Source organism: Salvelinus fontinalis, chromosome 18, assembly GCF_029448725.1.
Source record: "Salvelinus fontinalis isolate EN_2023a chromosome 18, ASM2944872v1, whole genome shotgun sequence".
In the NCBI taxonomy this organism is placed as follows: domain Eukaryota; kingdom Metazoa; phylum Chordata; class Actinopteri; order Salmoniformes; family Salmonidae; genus Salvelinus; species Salvelinus fontinalis.
In genome coordinates, this window is record NC_074682.1 from 51,726,446 (window position 1) to 51,745,409 (window position 18,964).

Sequence of the window (18,964 nt, forward strand, 5' to 3'; positions counted from 1 at the left end):
GTAGAGGGGATGGATACCAGATCAACAGTAGATGGTAGAGGGGATGGATACCAGATCAACAGTAGATGGTAGAAGGGATGGATACCAGATCAACAGTAGATGGTAGAGGGGATGGATACCAGATCAACAGCAGATGGTAGAGGGGATGGATACCAGATCAACAGTAGATGGTAGAAGGGATGGATACCAGATCAACAGTAGATGGTAGAAGGGATGGATACCAGATCAACAGTAGATGGTAGAAGGGATGGATACCAGATCAACAGTAGATGGTAGAGGGGATGGATACCAGATCAACAGCAGATGGTAGAGGGGATGGATACCAGATCAACAGCAGTAGATGGTAGAGGGGATGGATACCAGATCAACAGTAGATGGTAGAGGGGATGGATACCAGATCAACAACAGTAGATGGTAGAAGGGATGGATACCAGATCAACAACAGTAGATGGTAGAGGGGATGGATACCAGATCAACAGCAGTAGATGGTAGAGGGGATGGATACCAGATCAACAGTAGATGGTAGAGGAGATGGATACCAGATCAACAGTAGATGGTAGAAGGGATGGATACCAGATCAACAGTAGATGGTAGAGGGGATGGATACCAGATCAACAGTAGATGGTAGAGGGGATGGATACCAGATCAACAGTAGATGGTAGAGGGGATGGATACCAGATCAACAGCAGATGGTAGAGGGGATGGATACCAGATCAACAGTAGATGGTAGAAGGGATGGATACCAGATCAACAGTAGATGGTAGAGGGGATGGATACCAGATCAACAGTAGATGGTAGAGGGGATGGATACCAGATCAACAGCAGATGGTAGAGGGGATGGATACCAGATCAACAACAGTAGATGGTAGAGGGGATGGATACCAGATCAACAGCAGTAGATGGTAGAGGGGATGGATACCAGATCAACAGCAGTAGATGGTAGAGGGGATGGATACCAGATCAACAGTAGATGGTAGAGGGGATGGATACCAGATCAACAGCAGATGGTAGAGGGGATGGATACCAGATCAACAGTAGATGGTAGAGGGGATGGATACCAGATCAACAGTAGATGGTAGAGGGGATGGATACCAGATCAACAGTAGATGGTAGAGGGGATGGATACCAGATCAACAACAGTAGATGGTAGAGGGGATGGATACCAGATCAACAGTAGATGGTAGAGGGGATGGATACCAGATCAACAACAGTAGATGGTAGAGGGGATGGATACCAGATCAACAACAGTAGATGGTAGAGGGGATGGATACCAGATCAACAGTAGATGGTAGAGGGGATGGATACCAGATCAACAACAGTAGATGGTAGAGGGGATGGATACCAGATCAACAGCAGTAAATGGTAGAGGGGATGGATACCAGATCAACAGTAGATGGTAGAGGGGATGGATACCAGATCAACAGTAGATGGTAGAGGGGATGGATACCAGATCAACAGTAGATGGTAGAGGGGATGGATACCAGATCAACAGTAGATGGTAGTGGGGATGGATACCAGATCAACAGTAGATGGTAGAGGGGATGGATACCAGATCAACAACAGTAGATGGTAGAGGGGATGGATACCAGATCAACAGTAGATGGTAGAGGGGATGGATACCAGATCAACAGTAGATGGTAGAGGGGATGGATACCAGATCAACAACAGTAGATGGTAGAGGGGATGGATACCAGATCAACAGTAGATGGTAGAGGGGATGGATACCAGATCAACAGTAGATGGTAGAGGGGATGGATACCAGATCAACAACAGTAGAGGGTAGAGGGGATGGATACCAGATCAACAGTAGATGGTAGAAGGGATGGATACCAGATCAACAGTAGATGGTAGAGGGGATGGATACCAGATCAACAGTAGATGGTAGAGGGGATGGATACCAGATCAACAGTAGATGGTAGAGGGGATGGATACCAGATCAACAGTAGATGGTAGAGGGGATGGATACCAGATCAACAGTAGATGGTAGAAGGGATGGATACCAGATCAACAGTAGATGGTAGAGGGGATGGATACCAGATCAACAACAGTAGATGGTAGAGGGGATGGATACCAGATCAACAGTAGATGGTAGAGGGGATGGATACCAGATCAACAACAGTAGAGGGTAGAGGGGATGGATACCAGATCAACAACAGTAGAGACAGGGAGGGGTGTACAATAACTATTTTCATCTTTCTCCTTCACCAAATATCTCCTTGTGTTTTCTTCAAAGCCCCTCCTCTCTTCTCTCCTCTCCTCCCCTTCCCTCCTTCCTCTCCTCCCCTCTTCTCCCCTTCCCCAAATCTATCATGCTACCTCCTGTCTAGCCACCTCCCTCTTTCTCTCCCTCCTTCCTCCCCTCTTCTCTCACCAGGAATGAAAAGCATTCCACCGTGTCTCTCTCTATCCCACCATTCTACACTATACCGCCGTTTCTTTGCCTAGGTCTTCTGTGCAAAACATCTCACAATATTTCACCCTTTCTCTATCACAACCTTTCAGTATTACACCCTTTCACTATTACGCCCTTTCAATATTACACCATTTCACTATTACGCCCTTTCAATATTACACCATTTCACTATTACACCCTTTCACTATTACGCCCTTTCAATATTACACCATTTCACTATTACGCCCTTTCAATATTACACCATTTCACTATTACACCCTTTCACTATTACGCCCTTTCAATATTACACCATTTCACTATTACGCCCTTTCACTATTACGCCCTTTCAATATTACACCATTTCACTATTACACCCTTTCACTATTACGCCCTTTCAATATTACACCATTTCACTATTACACCCTTTCACTATTACGCCCTTTCAATATTACACCATTTCACTATTACGCCCTTTCAATATTACACCATTTCACTATTACACCCTTTCAATAGTACACCATTTCACTATTACACCTTTTCACTGTTACAACTTTCACTAATACACCCTTTCACTATCACACCCTTCCACTATTACACCCTTTCACTTCCCATGTTCAACCACAAAGTCTTTATTGATAGAATTAGCTAGCCCACTCCTTGTCATTTTGAGATACACCTCCATGATCCATAAAAGAGGAAAGCACGTCCATTTTGCTCTCTGCATGTGCTTTCCCTTTTACACATTGATATATTTTGGGACTATAGCACCACAAACTGCTATTTCAGATTTTTCTGCAGAGATACTTACTCCTCCAAGGCCGGGAGGTCCGTTAGGTCCTGAGGGTCCGGGGGGGCCGGGGTTACCAGGGGTACCAGGCTCGCCATCTCTGCCACGGGGCCCGGGACTGCCCTGAGACGGGAGACAGAGAGAGGAGTTAGATTAATAATTCCTCAAGTACATACGAATAAATTGGGAGTAGAAATAGCATGTCATCTCAATCGGGTATCTTCCTCGAAAGCTTTTATATTTCTTTCAAATTCTATCCCAAATGGACAATAAAAATACTGAACTTTGAACGCTGTCACTTCAACATCAAATAAATCAATTTCCTTGGCAGTCACAGTATAAATAAGTTGATTGACAGGGGGAAGATTAAATATAATACAATCCCACAAAAATTGTAAAGAAAAAAAAAAGTGTGGTAATCCTATACTTCAGATGAAAATGTCAAGTCAGGGACATGAAACTGCCCATCAGCAATGTGAGACAATAATCATGTCCATTGACAGTTGTCTTAGAGAGGTACAGTAGGTGCCATTTTGTTTTCCATATTTCCAGATATGTAGGTGCTGCTACTCTGCACAGTGTAGTCCCATGCCATCCCCATGCCATCAGCTAAAACTACAATCACCAGAAGAGAAAGGACAATCTAGGCTAAATGTACTTTACTGAGAAAAAGTCTGAATATAGGATAAAGTCCAGAAGAATTCATATGCAGTGGATCAGATTCTGATCACTTAGGACACTGCAGTAATTATTTGGGCAACTGTTTTCCAACTATCCCACTCGGCAACTGAGCACCAATTTGTACCGTTATTCATTCAAAATAAATCCATAAAATTTTTTAAAAAAGTACAATTCAAAAAAATTTGAGAAAAAAAATCCAGAAATCCAGCATGTAAACAGCCTCTATTCCATGATGCAGCCTGCGGCATGTTACTACCTGGAATACATGATTACAACCTGGCCAGGTAGATATTGGATATTGTTACAGCAACCTAATACCAACTGTGTCCTTTCCAAACACTTCCTGATAACTCCATGAAATGAAGGGTTGGCCAACATTTCCCTCAGTCAACGGATGATGTCAACCAGCCCGTTGCTGTGAGTCATTGATGTTTGACTTTGCGAGTTACAGACAGTTCATGTCAAAGCGTGTGATTGTTATGTCTATGTACTTAAAGTTGTATTAAAACTCAATAGTAGAATCTAAACTGGTATGTTACTTTAATCACCGTAATCCGTAGTCCCAATAATAGGTGTTATGGAGATGAGATGTAGCTCATTCAACAACAAGAGGAAAAAGTTGGCAGGTAAAAATGTTTGGAAGCACACGTCTGGGAAACCCAGCATACCACACTGCATGCTCTGACAAATGATCCTTCAAGGAATGTGTTCACAACACTGTGTGCGTTCATTCCTCTTTAATTTCGGTGCAAACAAAGACTTCATTGTAAATGTTTCTATAGTAGCAGGTACAAAATAATAATACAAAAATGCCAAATTGGAAAAGCAAATTGTAGACTGAAAATGTGAATAAAAACAGTAATTGTAAAAGTTAAAAAAAAATCTCCATTATCAAATATGAAAACATGCTGGACCTGAGGACAATGTATCCATTGTTATAACCAGGGTTGGGGTCAATTCCATTCCAAATTCATAAAAAAAAAATAAAAAAAAATGATGTTCCAGTCAATTTAGAAAGTAAAACCAATTCCAATTCCACATCTGGCACTTGTTGCTAAACACTACCTGTTCACCTGGCCAGAGACTATTAGCTAAACTTGCCAGATTCACAGAGATCAGGTGCATTCCCCTGTCAAATAAATCTACCAGAGTTATGTAAGTAAAATCATTGGCGGCATAAATACGGTGCACATGCCACTCAGAGCCAACCATTTTAGCCAACAGAGCAAGAGACAAGTCTGTCACTATGTGAGCAGCAGTTGGCGTGACGTCACCAATGGCGTGATGTCACCAATGTACTCCAGCAAACATGCTACGGGCCAGTTTCACATCCACTACAGACACAACAATGAACCAACGGGCCAGTTTCACATCCACTACAGACACAACAACAACCAACGGGCCAGTTTCACATCCACTACAGACACCACAATGAACCAACGGGCCAGTTTCACATCCACTACAGACACCACAATGAACCAACAAGCCAGTTTCACATCCACTACAGACACAACAACAACCAACGAGACACTAAATAAAACCAAAGCCTGGTGCCAAACACAAGACTAAATAAAACCAAAGCCTGGTGCCAAACACAAGACTAAATGAAACCAAAGCCTGGTGCCAAACACAAGACTAAATGAAACCAAAGCTTGTGGCAAACACAAGACTAAATGAAACCAAAGCCTGGTGCCAAACACAAGACTAAATGAAACCAAAGCCTGGTGCCAAACACAAGACTAAATGAAACCAAAGCCTGGTGCCAAACACAAGACTAAATGAAACCAAAGCCTGGTGCCAAACACAAGACTAAATGAAACCAAAGCCTGGTGCCAAACACAAGACTAAATGAAAGCAAAGCCTGGTGCCAAACACAAGACTAAATAAAACCAAAGCTTGTGGCAAACACAAGACTAAATGAAACCAAAGCCTGGTGCCAAACACAAGACTAAATAAAACCAAAGCCTGGTGCCAAACACAAGACTAAATGAAACCAAAGCCTGGTGCCAAACACAAGACTAAATGAAACCAAAGCCTGGTGCCAAACACAAGACTAAATAAAACCAAAGCCTGGTGCCAAACACAAGACTAAATGAAACCAAAGCTTGTGGCAAACACAAGACTAAATGAAACCAAAACACAAAATCTCTCATTAAAACTATTCTATTAAATGAGAACCTGAAGGAACAACCTCCTTCACTGTGACAGACAGACATTTAGCCTCATAGCCTGGTTCCTCTCTAGGTTTCTTTCTAGGTTCTGGCCTTTCTAGGGAGTTTTTCCGAGCCACCGTGCTTCTACACTTGCATTGCTTGTTGTTTGGGGTTTTAGGCTGGGATTCTATACAGCACTTTGAGATATCAGCTGATGTAAGAAGGGCTTTATAAATAAAAATGATTTGAACATTTGAAATAAATAAATTTGATTTGACATACAGACATACGCAAGGTCTTCATAATCAGAACATTTTCCGAGAAGACTCTCATTAGACAACAGCCTGAACACATCAACTCTAACAGCACTGTGTGACAAATCTTTCTTCTTAATCAGAACATCTCTTGTCATAAATCTCCCTTTCAGACAACCTCAAGAATACATATTCATAATCTACGTACCGGCAAAAAATTATGCACAAACACAGATTTAAACATCACGGAAGCCTGGCCTGGAGCTGTGACTGGGGCTGAGGCCATGATGTTGACATACTATTGGTGTTTAACACAGATTACCACAATGATCCAAGTCATTACAGCCTCTCTCCCCATGCTAACAACACTGATTTATTACACACGTGATTGGCTGTGGGTTGGACCGTTGGTTCCCTGACAGCCACAGGTTTACGGCTTCACACACCCACAAACACACAAACACACAAACACACACACACACACACACACACACACACACACACACACACACACACACACACACACACACACACACACACACACACACACACACACACACACACACACACACACACACACACACACACACACACACACCAGAGGAGGCTGGTGGGGGGAGCTATAGAAGGACTGGCTCATTGTAATGTTTGGAATGGAATCAATGGAATGGTACCAAACATGTCAAACACATGGAAACTATGTGTTTGACTCCGTTCCATTCATTCCATTCCAGACACTACTATGAGCCAGTCCTTCTATAGCTCCTCCCACCAGCCTCATCTGACACACACACACACACACCTCCTCTTCGTCTTCATCTCACACATCTGCTAAACAACCCAGACCACAGACACGGCCTAATGGAAACTACACATGACAGCACTGAGCTGGATCTGCTTTGCTCCTCCAATGACAGCCTGCTGCCTCCAACGCTGCTGCTCCTGCTGAGACCAGCAATGAGACCAGCAGCTCCTCCTTACCAGAGCATTCTCTATCTACCAGACCAATAGGAAGAGTTTAGACACTGAATTATGCATTGTTTAGTCTTAGAGAGAGAGAGAAACAGATAAACAGAGAGAGACAGAGAAGAGAGAGAGAGAGACACAGAGTGAGAGAGACACTGAGTGAGAGAGAAACAGATAGATGGAATGGCATGGAATGGATATCCTGCTATAAAACTCACCTTATCGCCTTTGTCTCCTCTGTCTCCGCGTGGTCCCTGCTCTCCTGAGGGGCCCTGAGGATGGAGGAGAGACTAGTGAGTATCCAGGTACATCCAAACACTAGATGTGCACCCTATTGTCTATGTCTACCTATTACATGGGGGTAATTCACACCGAATACTTGGGGGAAATTCACACCTATTACATGTGGGAAATTCACACCTATTACATGGTGGAAATTCACACCTGTTACATGTGGGAAATTCACACCTATTACATGTGGGAAATTCAGACCTATTACATGTGGGAAATTCACACCTATTACATGAGGGAAATTCACACCTATTACATGTGGGAAATTCACACCTATTACATGGGGGAAATTCACACCTATTACATGGGAGAAATTCACACCTATTACATGTGGGAAATTCACACCTATTACATGGGGGAAATTCACACCTATTACATGTGGGAAATTCACACCTATTACATGTGGGAAATTCACACCTAATACATGGGGGAAACTCACACCTAATACATGCGGGAAATTCACACCTATTACATGGGGGAAATTCAACCTATTACATGTGGGAAATTCACACCTAATACATGGGGGAAACTCACACCTATTACATGCGGGAAACTCACACCTATTACATGCGGGAAATTCACACCTATTACATGGGGGAAATTCAACCTATTACATGTGGGAAATTCACACCTAATACATGGGGGAAACTCACACCTAATACATGGGGGAAACTCACACCTATTACATGGGGGAAACTCACACCTAATACATGCGGGAAATTCACACCTATTACATGGGGGAAATTCAACCTATTACATGGGGGAAATTCACACCTAATACATGGGTGAAACTCACACCTATTACATGCGGGAAATTCACACCTATTACATGGGGGAAATTCAACCTATTACATGTGGGAAATTCACACCTAATACATGGGGGAAACTCACACCTATTACATGGGGGAAACTCACACCTATTACATGGGGGAAACTCACACCTAATACATGCGGGAAATTCACACCTAATACATGGGGGAAACTCACACCTATTACATGGGGGAAACTCACACCTATTACATGGGGGAAACTCACACCTAATACATGCGGGAAATTCACACCTAATACATGGGGGAAACTCACACCTATTACATGGGGGAAACTCACACCTAATACATGCGGGAAATTCACACCTATTACATGGGGGAAATTCAACCTATTACATGGGGGAAATTCACACCAAATACATGGGGGAAACTCACACCTATTACATGCGGGAAATTCACACCTATTACATGGGGGAAATTCAACCTATTACATGTGGGAAATTCACACCTAATACATGGGGGAAATTGTTGAAATGCTTTACATACCATAGGGCCTCCAGGTCCTCTTGGTCCTACGACCTGAGGAAGAGGAAAGAGAAAAATGAAGTGTCAACAACGTTTTACGACCGCAAAAAAAGTGTGTGTTGATTGAAGTTAGATGATGAGTTTATGGATTGTTGTCAAAAAATGTACGTCTCAGTGTACAAATGTAGTCTACAACAATTTCCTGGGATGACTAAAATAGAGAGAGAGAGAGAGAGAGAGAGAGAGAGAGAGAGAGAGAGAGAGAGAGAGAGAGAGAGAGAGAGAGAGACAGAGAGAGACAGAGAGAGACAGAGAGAGCGAGACAGAGAGCGAGACAGAGAGCGAGACAGAGACAAACTCTGAGTCATTAATATGTCTCTAAGAGGGAATGAAGGACAGATTTGTTGTGTTTGGCTTTCTGCCTTCTGAGTGGGCTAGCACTAATATGGCCAGGCCTAATAAACAGAAAATTAAAAAAATTATAATAGTGTTTTATTGTCACATAGGTGCAGTGAAATGCATTGCTAACCCAACCAAGCCTGACTATTAACTATGACCGAAATATGGTCCAGCCCTAACCAAGCCTGACTATTAACTATGACCGAAATATGGGCCAGCCCTATCCAAGCCTGACTATTAACCATGACCGAAATATGGTCCAGCCCTAACCAAGCCTAACAGACTGTGGGTTTAGCTTACCCTGGCCTAATTACATAGACCACTTACCGTTTTAGGAGTTAATTTGATATTGCATGTATTGCATGAAAGGTGCTGAACAAATGTTTCTGATTGTTTTCATTATCATTAATAGACTGAAAAGCATTCCTGGACCTGACCTCTGTAATTACCAGAACAATCCACTTTCAGAGCAGGGAGAATTATGCAATCATCAGCCATGGTCATTTATAGTGTATTCTCACATTGGCACTAATACTGCACACTCATGGCGCATGCCTCAAGTAATACAGGCAGACACAAAATACTAACACTATTAATCCACGTAGGCCTAATGTAGTGACGCAACTGATTTCCTCAACCATTAAATAGGTGGGAAAAGAGAGACACAGAGGGGCTGCCAGCAAATGAAATAAAGACCTGCTATTAAGACATCAGACAGCAGCGCTGGTAAAGTGTTTTCAGAGATCAGACTTACATCGGTGATATCTCCTGGTTCCCCCTTCTGACCCTGTTGGGAAAGAAAGACAAGAAACAACAATATGAGTGATTCTTCAGGAATGGAAAAGTGATAATACCTTCTTTCATTCCTGTCATCTACCCTTTTTTCTATCCTCTATGGTGCACTGGTACGAGCTGCAAGCAAGTCATTCCTATAGAGCACTGGTACGAGCTAGGAGCAAGTGATTCCTATAGATGACAACACAAAGCTCTAGTCAACAAAAGAGTTAGGAAAAAGATCACAAAAAACATTCTTAGCTTGGAATCCAAACTGAATATTGCTCTGTTTCTTCACTAACTGAAACATAGCAAAACAGATATTCCGTGATATTAAGTGTGGATGCCAGGCCTACTCAAAATAGACATGCATGTGCTTCTCAGTGGTGTAAAGTAATTAAGTAAAAATACTTTAAAGCACTACTTAATTTTGGGGGGGTATCTGTACTTTAATTTACTATTTATATTTTTGACTACTTTTACTTTTACTTCACTACATTCCTAAAGAAAATAATGTACTTTTTACTCCATACATTTTCTCTGACACCCAAAAGTACCCGTTACATTTTGAATGCTTAGCAGGACAGGAAAATGGTCCAATTCACACACTTATCAAGAGAACATCCCTGGTCATCCCTACTGCCTCTGATCTGGCAGACTCAATAAACACAAAGGCTTCATTTGTAAATGATGTCTGAGTGTTGGAGTTTGCTCCTGGCTATCCGTAAATAAAAAAACAAGAAAATTGTACCTTCTGGTTTGCATAATATAAAGAATTTGAAATGATTTATACTTTTACTTTTCACACTTAAGTATATTTTAGCAATTACATTTACTTTTGATATTTAAGTATATTTAAAACCAAATACTTTAAGACTTTTCTCAAGTAGTATTATACTGGATGACTCACTTTTACTTGAGTCATTTTCTATTAAGGTATCTTCACTTTTACTCAAGTATGACAATTGGGTACTTTTCCCACCACTACTGCTTCTGTGTATGAGGCTGGAGAAGACAATGTTATTAACTGTCTGTCTTCTGCGCACATCAAAGTATCACAATCATCTATCAAAACACAGAGGTGAGTCCAGCTTTGGTATTAGTCGCCCTCATCACCCACACACACACACACACACACACACTCACGCACGCACACACACACACACACACACACACACACACACACACACACACACACACACACACACACACACACACACACACACACACACACACACACACACACACACACACACACACACACACACACACACACACACACACACACACACACACACACAAACCCAACATTGTCTCACCTTAGCTCCCGGGGCCCCTGTTGTTACGAAGGAAGAGGGGGATGAAAGGAGAGAGAGATAGAGAGATGGATGGATGTTAAAATAATGCTGGAGACATAACCCACTAGGCCTGTCCTCCCTCACTGCCAGTCAGACAGACAGACTACAGGGAACCAGTATTGTTTCATAACCTCAACTATTGAATTATACGTGTGCATCCCAAATGGTACCCTATTCCCATAGGGCTCCGGTCAAAAGTAGTGCACTATATAGGGATCGGGGTGCCATTTGGGTCGCAAGGAAGGGAATAGCGTTGGCAGACCACCACCAAATCACAGTGTAGATACCCATAGAACCAAAGAACCCATGAGGATTCAGACAACGTGTTGGTTGAAGCACCATCTCAGGAGGTAAAAGCAGGGGACAGAAGCAAAGCAGGGGGAGGGAGGGAGGGAGGGAGGGAGGGAGGGAGGAAGGAAGGGAAGAATGAGTAATATAGAGCAAGATAATAATAAAGTGTAGTTTCCTTGCCATAAGTTACTTAGCCATAAGTTACCTTGCCATAAGTGACTTAGCCACACGTTACATTGACATAAGTTACTTAGCCATAAGTTACCTTGACATAAGTGACTTAGCCCTAAGTTACCTTGACATAAGTTACCTTGACATAAGTGACTTAGCCATAAGTTACATGGCTAGTGTTAGCACCTTTCTGCAGTAAATGCTTACAGTATGTCAAAAATACAGTACTTAAATACAGTACAGTTGGAAAGGTAATAGCAGAAGTTAACTTGCCTTTTAGTCTGTTGATATTAAAATGAATGACTCAAAGCCCTTAATATCATATTGTATCAAGTAAAATAAAGCATCAATCATTATGTATCATGTTTAAAGCATAATAAAGCTTGTATAAAATTGCATTTTTCTTCAGACGACACTTCTGATTTCAAAGATGCTCTTCAAATGCATTTGATGACAAAACTTTGAATGCTCAGTTCAGATCAAAAAAGCTGAGACGAATGCAAATGATGGCCACATCTCTTTTCAATTCCATCTCACAACAGGCCCCTTATTGTTAGGGTATTAACCCAGGATGTGAACCCTGCCAGTCTCTAGATGCAGCAGAATTAATGCTATTGTTTTCCCAGAGGGTTATAGCCCTGCTCCACCTACCATAGACCCTCTCACTTCTCTCTCTCTCTCTCTTCTCCTCTCTCTCCTCTCTCTCTCTCCTTTCTCTCCTCTCACCTCTCTCATTCCCCTCTTTTGTCTCTCCCCCCTCCCCTCTCTCTCCCCTCCTCTCTCTTTCTCTCCCTCTAACCACCTTTCATAGACCATATCGCTCTCTCACTGCCTCTCTTACTCCTCCTCTCTCTGTCAAATCATATTAGTTGGATTCTGCGTGGAGAGAGAGTCTGCAGCAGTAGTCAGTATGCTAGGCCATGTCTGTTAAAGTGCGGTATTTCTGTAATGACTCCCACATGTCTTCGTGATACTGGGGATGGTAGTCTCGCTGAAGTAATATCCAAACAAGATGAGGCCTAAGGTGAGCTGAACCAACTGTGGAAAAATAACATTGAATCTTTAAAATAAATCATACAGAAGTGTCATTCTGATTTTGTTATTATAGTTTTTTTTCTTCATTTGTTTTTAGGACAAGAACAGCATATATGGTCAGATGATGACATTCTAAGTCATAGCAACAGGTCGAGGTACAGGTCTACAGTAATAGCCATCCTTAGAAGATGCCGTCTTATTTCTTATGCTGTTTTTCTCCCAAAAGTAACAATATGAATTCCACAGACAGACAGTAATTTATTTATGTGTGATAAATAAATAAATAAATTACGACCACTTGGGGGAGCTTCCCCGTCCCGCACGCAGATGGGGCAACACTCTCCGAATGGGATCTCGGGTTTGGGGCAGTCTTTAATCTCCTCGCAGATTATTTCGTCACACAGGACAGTTCCCGTGTCGCACACACAAATACGACACGGCTCTGGTTTCCATACGTCCTTGTCACTATAGCGCTGTCCGTCCTGCATACAGCTGCCTAGGTCCTCTGTGAGTGTGTGTGTGTGTGTGTGTGTGTGTGTGTGTGTGTGTGTGTGTGTGTGTGTGTGTGTGTGTGTGTGTGTGTGTGTGTGTGTGTGTGTGTGTGTGTGTGTGTGTGTGTGTGTGTGTGTGTGTGTGTGTGTGTGTGTGTGTGGTAGGAAGAGAGACAATAATGCATCACTCATCAATCACCCAAGCACCTAGGGATAAAATGTGAGTTAATCAAATTGTACTTGTCACCTTACCGTGAAATGCTTACTTACAAGCTCTTAACAAACAATGCAGTTCAAGAAATAGAGTTAGTGGCTTTACATTACACAACAGCATGTATAACAGACAACAGACTGAACAAGACCAAAAACAGAGAAAATCCATTATTTAAAACAATTTGCACCTTTACTTGTTTGTAGAACCACCATGTTCCAGGTAAACGTCATCACTTTTAAAAACATCAGTTGATTCAAAGGCACATAGACACATTCACCTTTAGGTCCATCATCAACCACTAAGGGGCAGCACCAACTCACAAAACAGCTGGAGTGCTCCACTTCCCTGCTGTGACATCTTTCTTCAAGAACGTCCTGGGAAGTGTCTCAATCTTTTTGGATCAGTGGACCATGTCTCGCGCCTGAACCTCTCCCCTCTAATTTACTATTTAAGGTAAATATAACTGATAATATCCTACACAGACTAAGACATCGAAAACACAGGCCTAGACTACTGCACATGAAAACCCAATTTCATTCCCTCATGTAAAAGTTATAGGCGGAAATGATGTTCTCACCTGAAGCGATGAGTGACAACGTTCTCACCTACACTCAGAAAAAAGGGTTCCAAAAGGGTTCTTTGCCTGTCCCCACAGGAGAACCCTTTTTGGTTGCAGGTACAGTAGAACCCTTTATGGTTCCATGTAGAACCCTCTTGGAGGCCAATCAGGCCATTCCATTAGGTATGGAGTGTACTGTATTTACAGTAGATATGTTTTACCTTTAAAGGCGTGGGGCCTGGTCAGCTCTTGGTAACCCAATGGACCTGAGTAGGCCATGAATGAGGCTATTTCTTAAAGGGACAGAGAGGGCAATTCACAAGCTACTGCCTTGTACAAACAAAACACAGGGCCCTTTTAACACCCATCTGGAAGCCATAACTGCCTCGTCAGATGCCAGTTCAAACACGCCAGGGAATGGAGAAAGGACAGCTTTCATTCACATACCTGTTGGCCTACGTGCTATTGTTTTCTAAGAGGTCAATTCATATCTCCTCAATTGTGCATCACAGGCTCAAATGTAAGGCCTATTGAAGCTCTGATTAATCAAAATGTTCAATATCTGTAGAAAAACATTTCAATAAAGTATCTATTATATTCTAGTCTGTTCTATTATTTTCTAATTTGTTATAGTTGGCCTTAATGAATGCATGGGACAAGTGGTAATCATAAACTACGGTCCTTTATTGAAAACATACGGATAGGCCTAATCTGTGCTGCACTCTTCATGTGTTGGCTACAGGCAACTGTTTCCCCTGGGAAGAGAGAAATGGAGGATGACCCATGTTAAAGTGAATACGGGTGTGTGGCAGAGGAGGATATTGGAGTTAAAGGAATTCGACACAAATAAATATATATTTTGGTATTTGTTTCATTAGTCCATTGTTGATACAGTGCCAAAATGTTTTGCATCATTTTGGGACTGTATCAACAATGGACTAATGAATCAAATACCAAAAGATTGTTTTTGGGGTGGAGTTTTTCATTTTAACGGTGCTTCCCAGCTGAATTAGTTCATTGGAACTTGCTGGTGGAGTATAGAATACCTCCATAGCCATCCAAACCTCCATATGCCTATCCTTCATGGCATGGGGATATAGGTAGGTCTGCGTCTCAAATGGCATTCTAGTCCTTATTTAAGGTACTACTTTTGACCAGGACCCAACACCCTATTGACTATTTCCTGCACTACGTTTGACCACTAAATAGGGAACAGTGTGCAACCCAACATTGATATCCCTCCTCACTCTGCTCAGCTCTCTCCACATAGGCCTATCATTCCATGGCCAGGGACTGAGAGGTGAAGGTAGAGGTTTGACCTCCTCCACCTTGCAGTGACTTGATGCCAAACCAGGTACTTGGAGCTACTGCTCCCATTTGAGCCTGTTAGTCTTGCGGACTCTAGCCGCTCTGACCTCTTTAGGACTTCCTAGCACGTCCAAGTCAGACGTTTTTCCTCCAGTAGCTCTCTCTCTCCCCCCCTCTCCCCCTCTCTCTCCCCCCTCTCCCTCTCTCTCTCTCCCTATATCTCCCTCTCTCTCTCTGTCCCCCTCTCTCCCCCTCTCTCTCTCTCCCTCTCTCAGCAGAACAACAACTTGCATTATATTCCAGGCGTCTCAGTCTTCTCCGAGAGGTTAACTTGACTGTCTCATGTTTTTTAGGGGCCAACACATTTTTCCTTTTCTCTTTCTATATTTTTCAAACCCCTACCATATCCTCTCTGATTCAGAGGGGTTGGGTTAAATGCAGAAGACACATTTCAGTTGAATGCATTCAGCTGTACAACTGACTAGGTATCCCCCTTTCCCCCTCTCCTCTCTGCTACTCTACTATTGTCATTTTGTTGCCTTATTTCGTCTGAGCTCTTACGCATGAAACAATGCGCCTTAGCTGAAAAATACTAACAAACCTTCTCTCTCTTTAATAATATTGTTTTCCAGTAGTCCTCATTCCAGACTATCGTTCGTTCTCCCTCTTAATGTCACTGCCGCTGACTGGGTAATGCCTCGATCAAAATCTGCTGAAATACATTTTGTACATGTATATGATGTCATAAGGTGAATGCACCAATTTGTAAGTCGCTCTGGATAAGAGCGTCTGCTAAATGACTTAAATGTAAATGTATATGCGCGAATTGAATGTGAGATTGGGCTGCTAGATCACACCGATTGTGTGTTTTGGATTTATCCAATGTATGCATCAAATTGTATCCGTAGACTTGACAGAAATAGTAGTAAAATGTGAATGTCGAACTTTTGTTGCAGACATATCTAGTAAAAATGTTGTTTTAGATAATAAAAAATACAAAAAACAGCAGAACGTATTACTGAGTATTTATGCCTGGCCCAGTCGGTCTGATCGAGGCGTTAATCTAGGAACCAGATGGAAACACTAAAATCATATGGATGGACCATCATTCCTGGCCTCCATCCACCATCATACACTCTCAACTGCCCCCATAAATAGCCGATACAGTTTTTAGGGATGAAATCATAATTTCAAATTGTTACATTTAATCGATTGAATTTATTGCAAAGCCAGACAAGTCCCAATATTGCTTCGTCAATGTGGCCAATGTTATAGGGAGGGATTCAAGTGGGGTTTCAAGTGGCATAGAATCACGATTTCAGAATATCAGGGCCTTGTGTACGGGTATGGGTATTTTATGATGAGGCTGGTTGGGATATTCGTATAATATTTCGCAGGTTTTGGCATAGAAAGATATTCGCTATAGTCCACCATTCCGCTTCAACACGCCTGGATTCGCCTTGGTGCTCCCTGAGAGCAAAGGAATGTTAACGCGTTTTCACCCAAAGGCCTTTGAGCCTGAGCACCTTTGCTTCGTTTCAAAATGAACGAAGTTGGTGTCAAATAAAAAAAATAATCTGTGTCAAAGCGCTTTTGGAATGTCTCCAAAGTACCCGCAGGTGTCCGGTCCAGCAGCAGCGCAACTCGTGAGAGGAGACGGGGTGGGGGATAACTCGTCAGAGTTCACGGCTCGATATATGTGGCATATAGTGGAATTTCCGTACAACTTTTCTGTTTTTGCAATCACTCTCGTACTGAATTGAGAGCGTACAATCAGTGACACGTTTTAGAGTCTCCAATAACCCAGAGTCTTAGACAGCACATTATTCATTCATATCACCTTATTGCACATGGACCAACAAAATGAAAACTGTCAGTAACTCAAGATTGAGTCCATCACTTTTACGCAAATCATTGAAATTCTATTGATCTCTGATATTGAATATTGGTTAAAATAGTAATTATGCTCCAAAAACACCTTTCCTTTATCCATCCACCTTTCGTGGCGCGGTGGAATGGGAATAATTGCGCATACCCCATGCTTAACCGTGAATATACAGATCCTACAACTACATCGCCTCAAGCAGAAAAACAATTAACAACAATTACAAATAAAATAAATATCCTATTTACAATGGACAAGTATCCCAAATATATGTGACTTATTGCCAGGGATTTACGAAACTTTCCTCACAAGTAAAGTCATAAAAGTTCTCAAAAGTTGCATTTGACATTCTGTTTCAGTTAATTTAGCATTTCAATAAATTCCACTAACTTTCTTTCAAATCAATCTTATAGAGAAAAAAAACTGCCACTTACGGTCTTCTTCCTGACATTTGACAACGGCTAATAGAACAACTTGGATTGCTACAAGTAGCAGTACAGTCCTCGAATCCACAAAGCTGAACATGTCTAAATATTAGACATGCAGTGCCTTTGGGGAAGAAGCAGATGAAGGGACGAAGTTGGCGGACGGAGACTTCTCTCTCTTTTTTTTGTGTTTCAAGTTACAGAGTCGAACCATACATTCAACCACCTTCCAAAAAAACGATGAGGAAGCCAGACCCAGACCCCTGCAGAAACGTAGTACCGGCCCGCGTCAGATCAGGCACTGCAGTTTTATGTGTCCGTTGCCTTCAATGAATCTTTGTATATTCCCAAATATCAGTCCAGCCCCTTACCCCCAGTCAAGCTGTAATCCGAGCCCCCTTCCCTCCCATTCTGTCTGTCCTGAAGTTCTATTCTTCCACCCGGCTCAGACCCCTCCTTCTTCCATGTGCTACTGAAAAGGGGTACCCAAAAAGTGAGGAAAAAAATCTATCCAACTTGTCTGGCTCCCCTCCCCCCCCCCACAGTTTCGCTATAGGCCTACGCTGAAAGGTGCTCGCTGTTCAGTGTGATGCACAGATTTAGCCGAATATCCCGCCCCCCCCCCCACACACACACACAACAGTGTGTCCTAGTGAGGGTGTAGCTGACGGAATTATTTCAGGACCTTGTGCTGTTACGAGCAGCGAGCTCCATAAATGCCTCAAATTCTTTCCCATTTTCGAAATCGAACCGGTTCTCATGATGGAACATTTTGCACGTGTCACCTGCCAATACATGTAATAGGTCTACCTACACATCAGGCTTGGAAATAGATTTTCTTCACATTTATTTGTTTATTGAAGTCAACCTAATTAATGTCAATAGCAGAGTATGACTTTATGTCAAGTAAATCCGAGTTTTGACACTGGACATAGTAATTCACTTGATTCATCCTCATTAATCCACTATTTAACCCCCTTTCATGTTTTAAAACGTTTAATCAGTGATGTGATTGTGACAGGTGTGCTTCGTTTCCATGGATTCTGTTGACATGACTACATGTTAAAATATGACATCAAAATAATGCTTTCATTAAGCAACTTGTGTGTATAGTTATCAATCTTCCTCACAGTATCACCATGGGTAATGGGCATGTAGGCCTTTCATGGATGTTTAACTAAGTAACTACTTAAAAGTTGTTCAGATATTAACCATAACATTTCTCTACCACATTTAAT

At 42.2% G+C, this 18,964-nt stretch overlaps 1 protein-coding gene across 2 annotated transcripts in view; it reads right to left on the minus strand.

Moving 5' to 3' along the window:
* The window catches only part of LOC129815733 (collagen alpha-1(II) chain), a 75,283-nt gene extending 57,210 nt beyond the window's left edge, over positions 1–18,073 (minus strand). Inside the window, exons 1-7 of one of the 2 annotated variants that reach the window (XM_055869801.1) lie at positions 17,736–18,073; positions 13,140–13,349; positions 11,309–11,325; positions 9,970–10,002; positions 8,838–8,870; positions 7,452–7,505; positions 3,201–3,302 (exon numbers count right to left, since the gene is read on the minus strand). In XM_055869801.1, the coding sequence (XP_055725776.1) occupies positions 3,201–3,302; positions 7,452–7,505; positions 8,838–8,870; positions 9,970–10,002; positions 11,309–11,325; positions 13,140–13,349; positions 17,736–17,826 (540 nt within the window). In that variant the 5' untranslated portion in view covers positions 17,827–18,073. The remainder of the gene's footprint in view (positions 1–3,200; positions 3,303–7,451; positions 7,506–8,837; positions 8,871–9,969; positions 10,003–11,308; positions 11,326–13,139; positions 13,350–17,735) is intronic. The other variant, XM_055869802.1, reaches the window with a different exon arrangement.
* Positions 18,074–18,964: the final 891 nt, after the last annotated feature.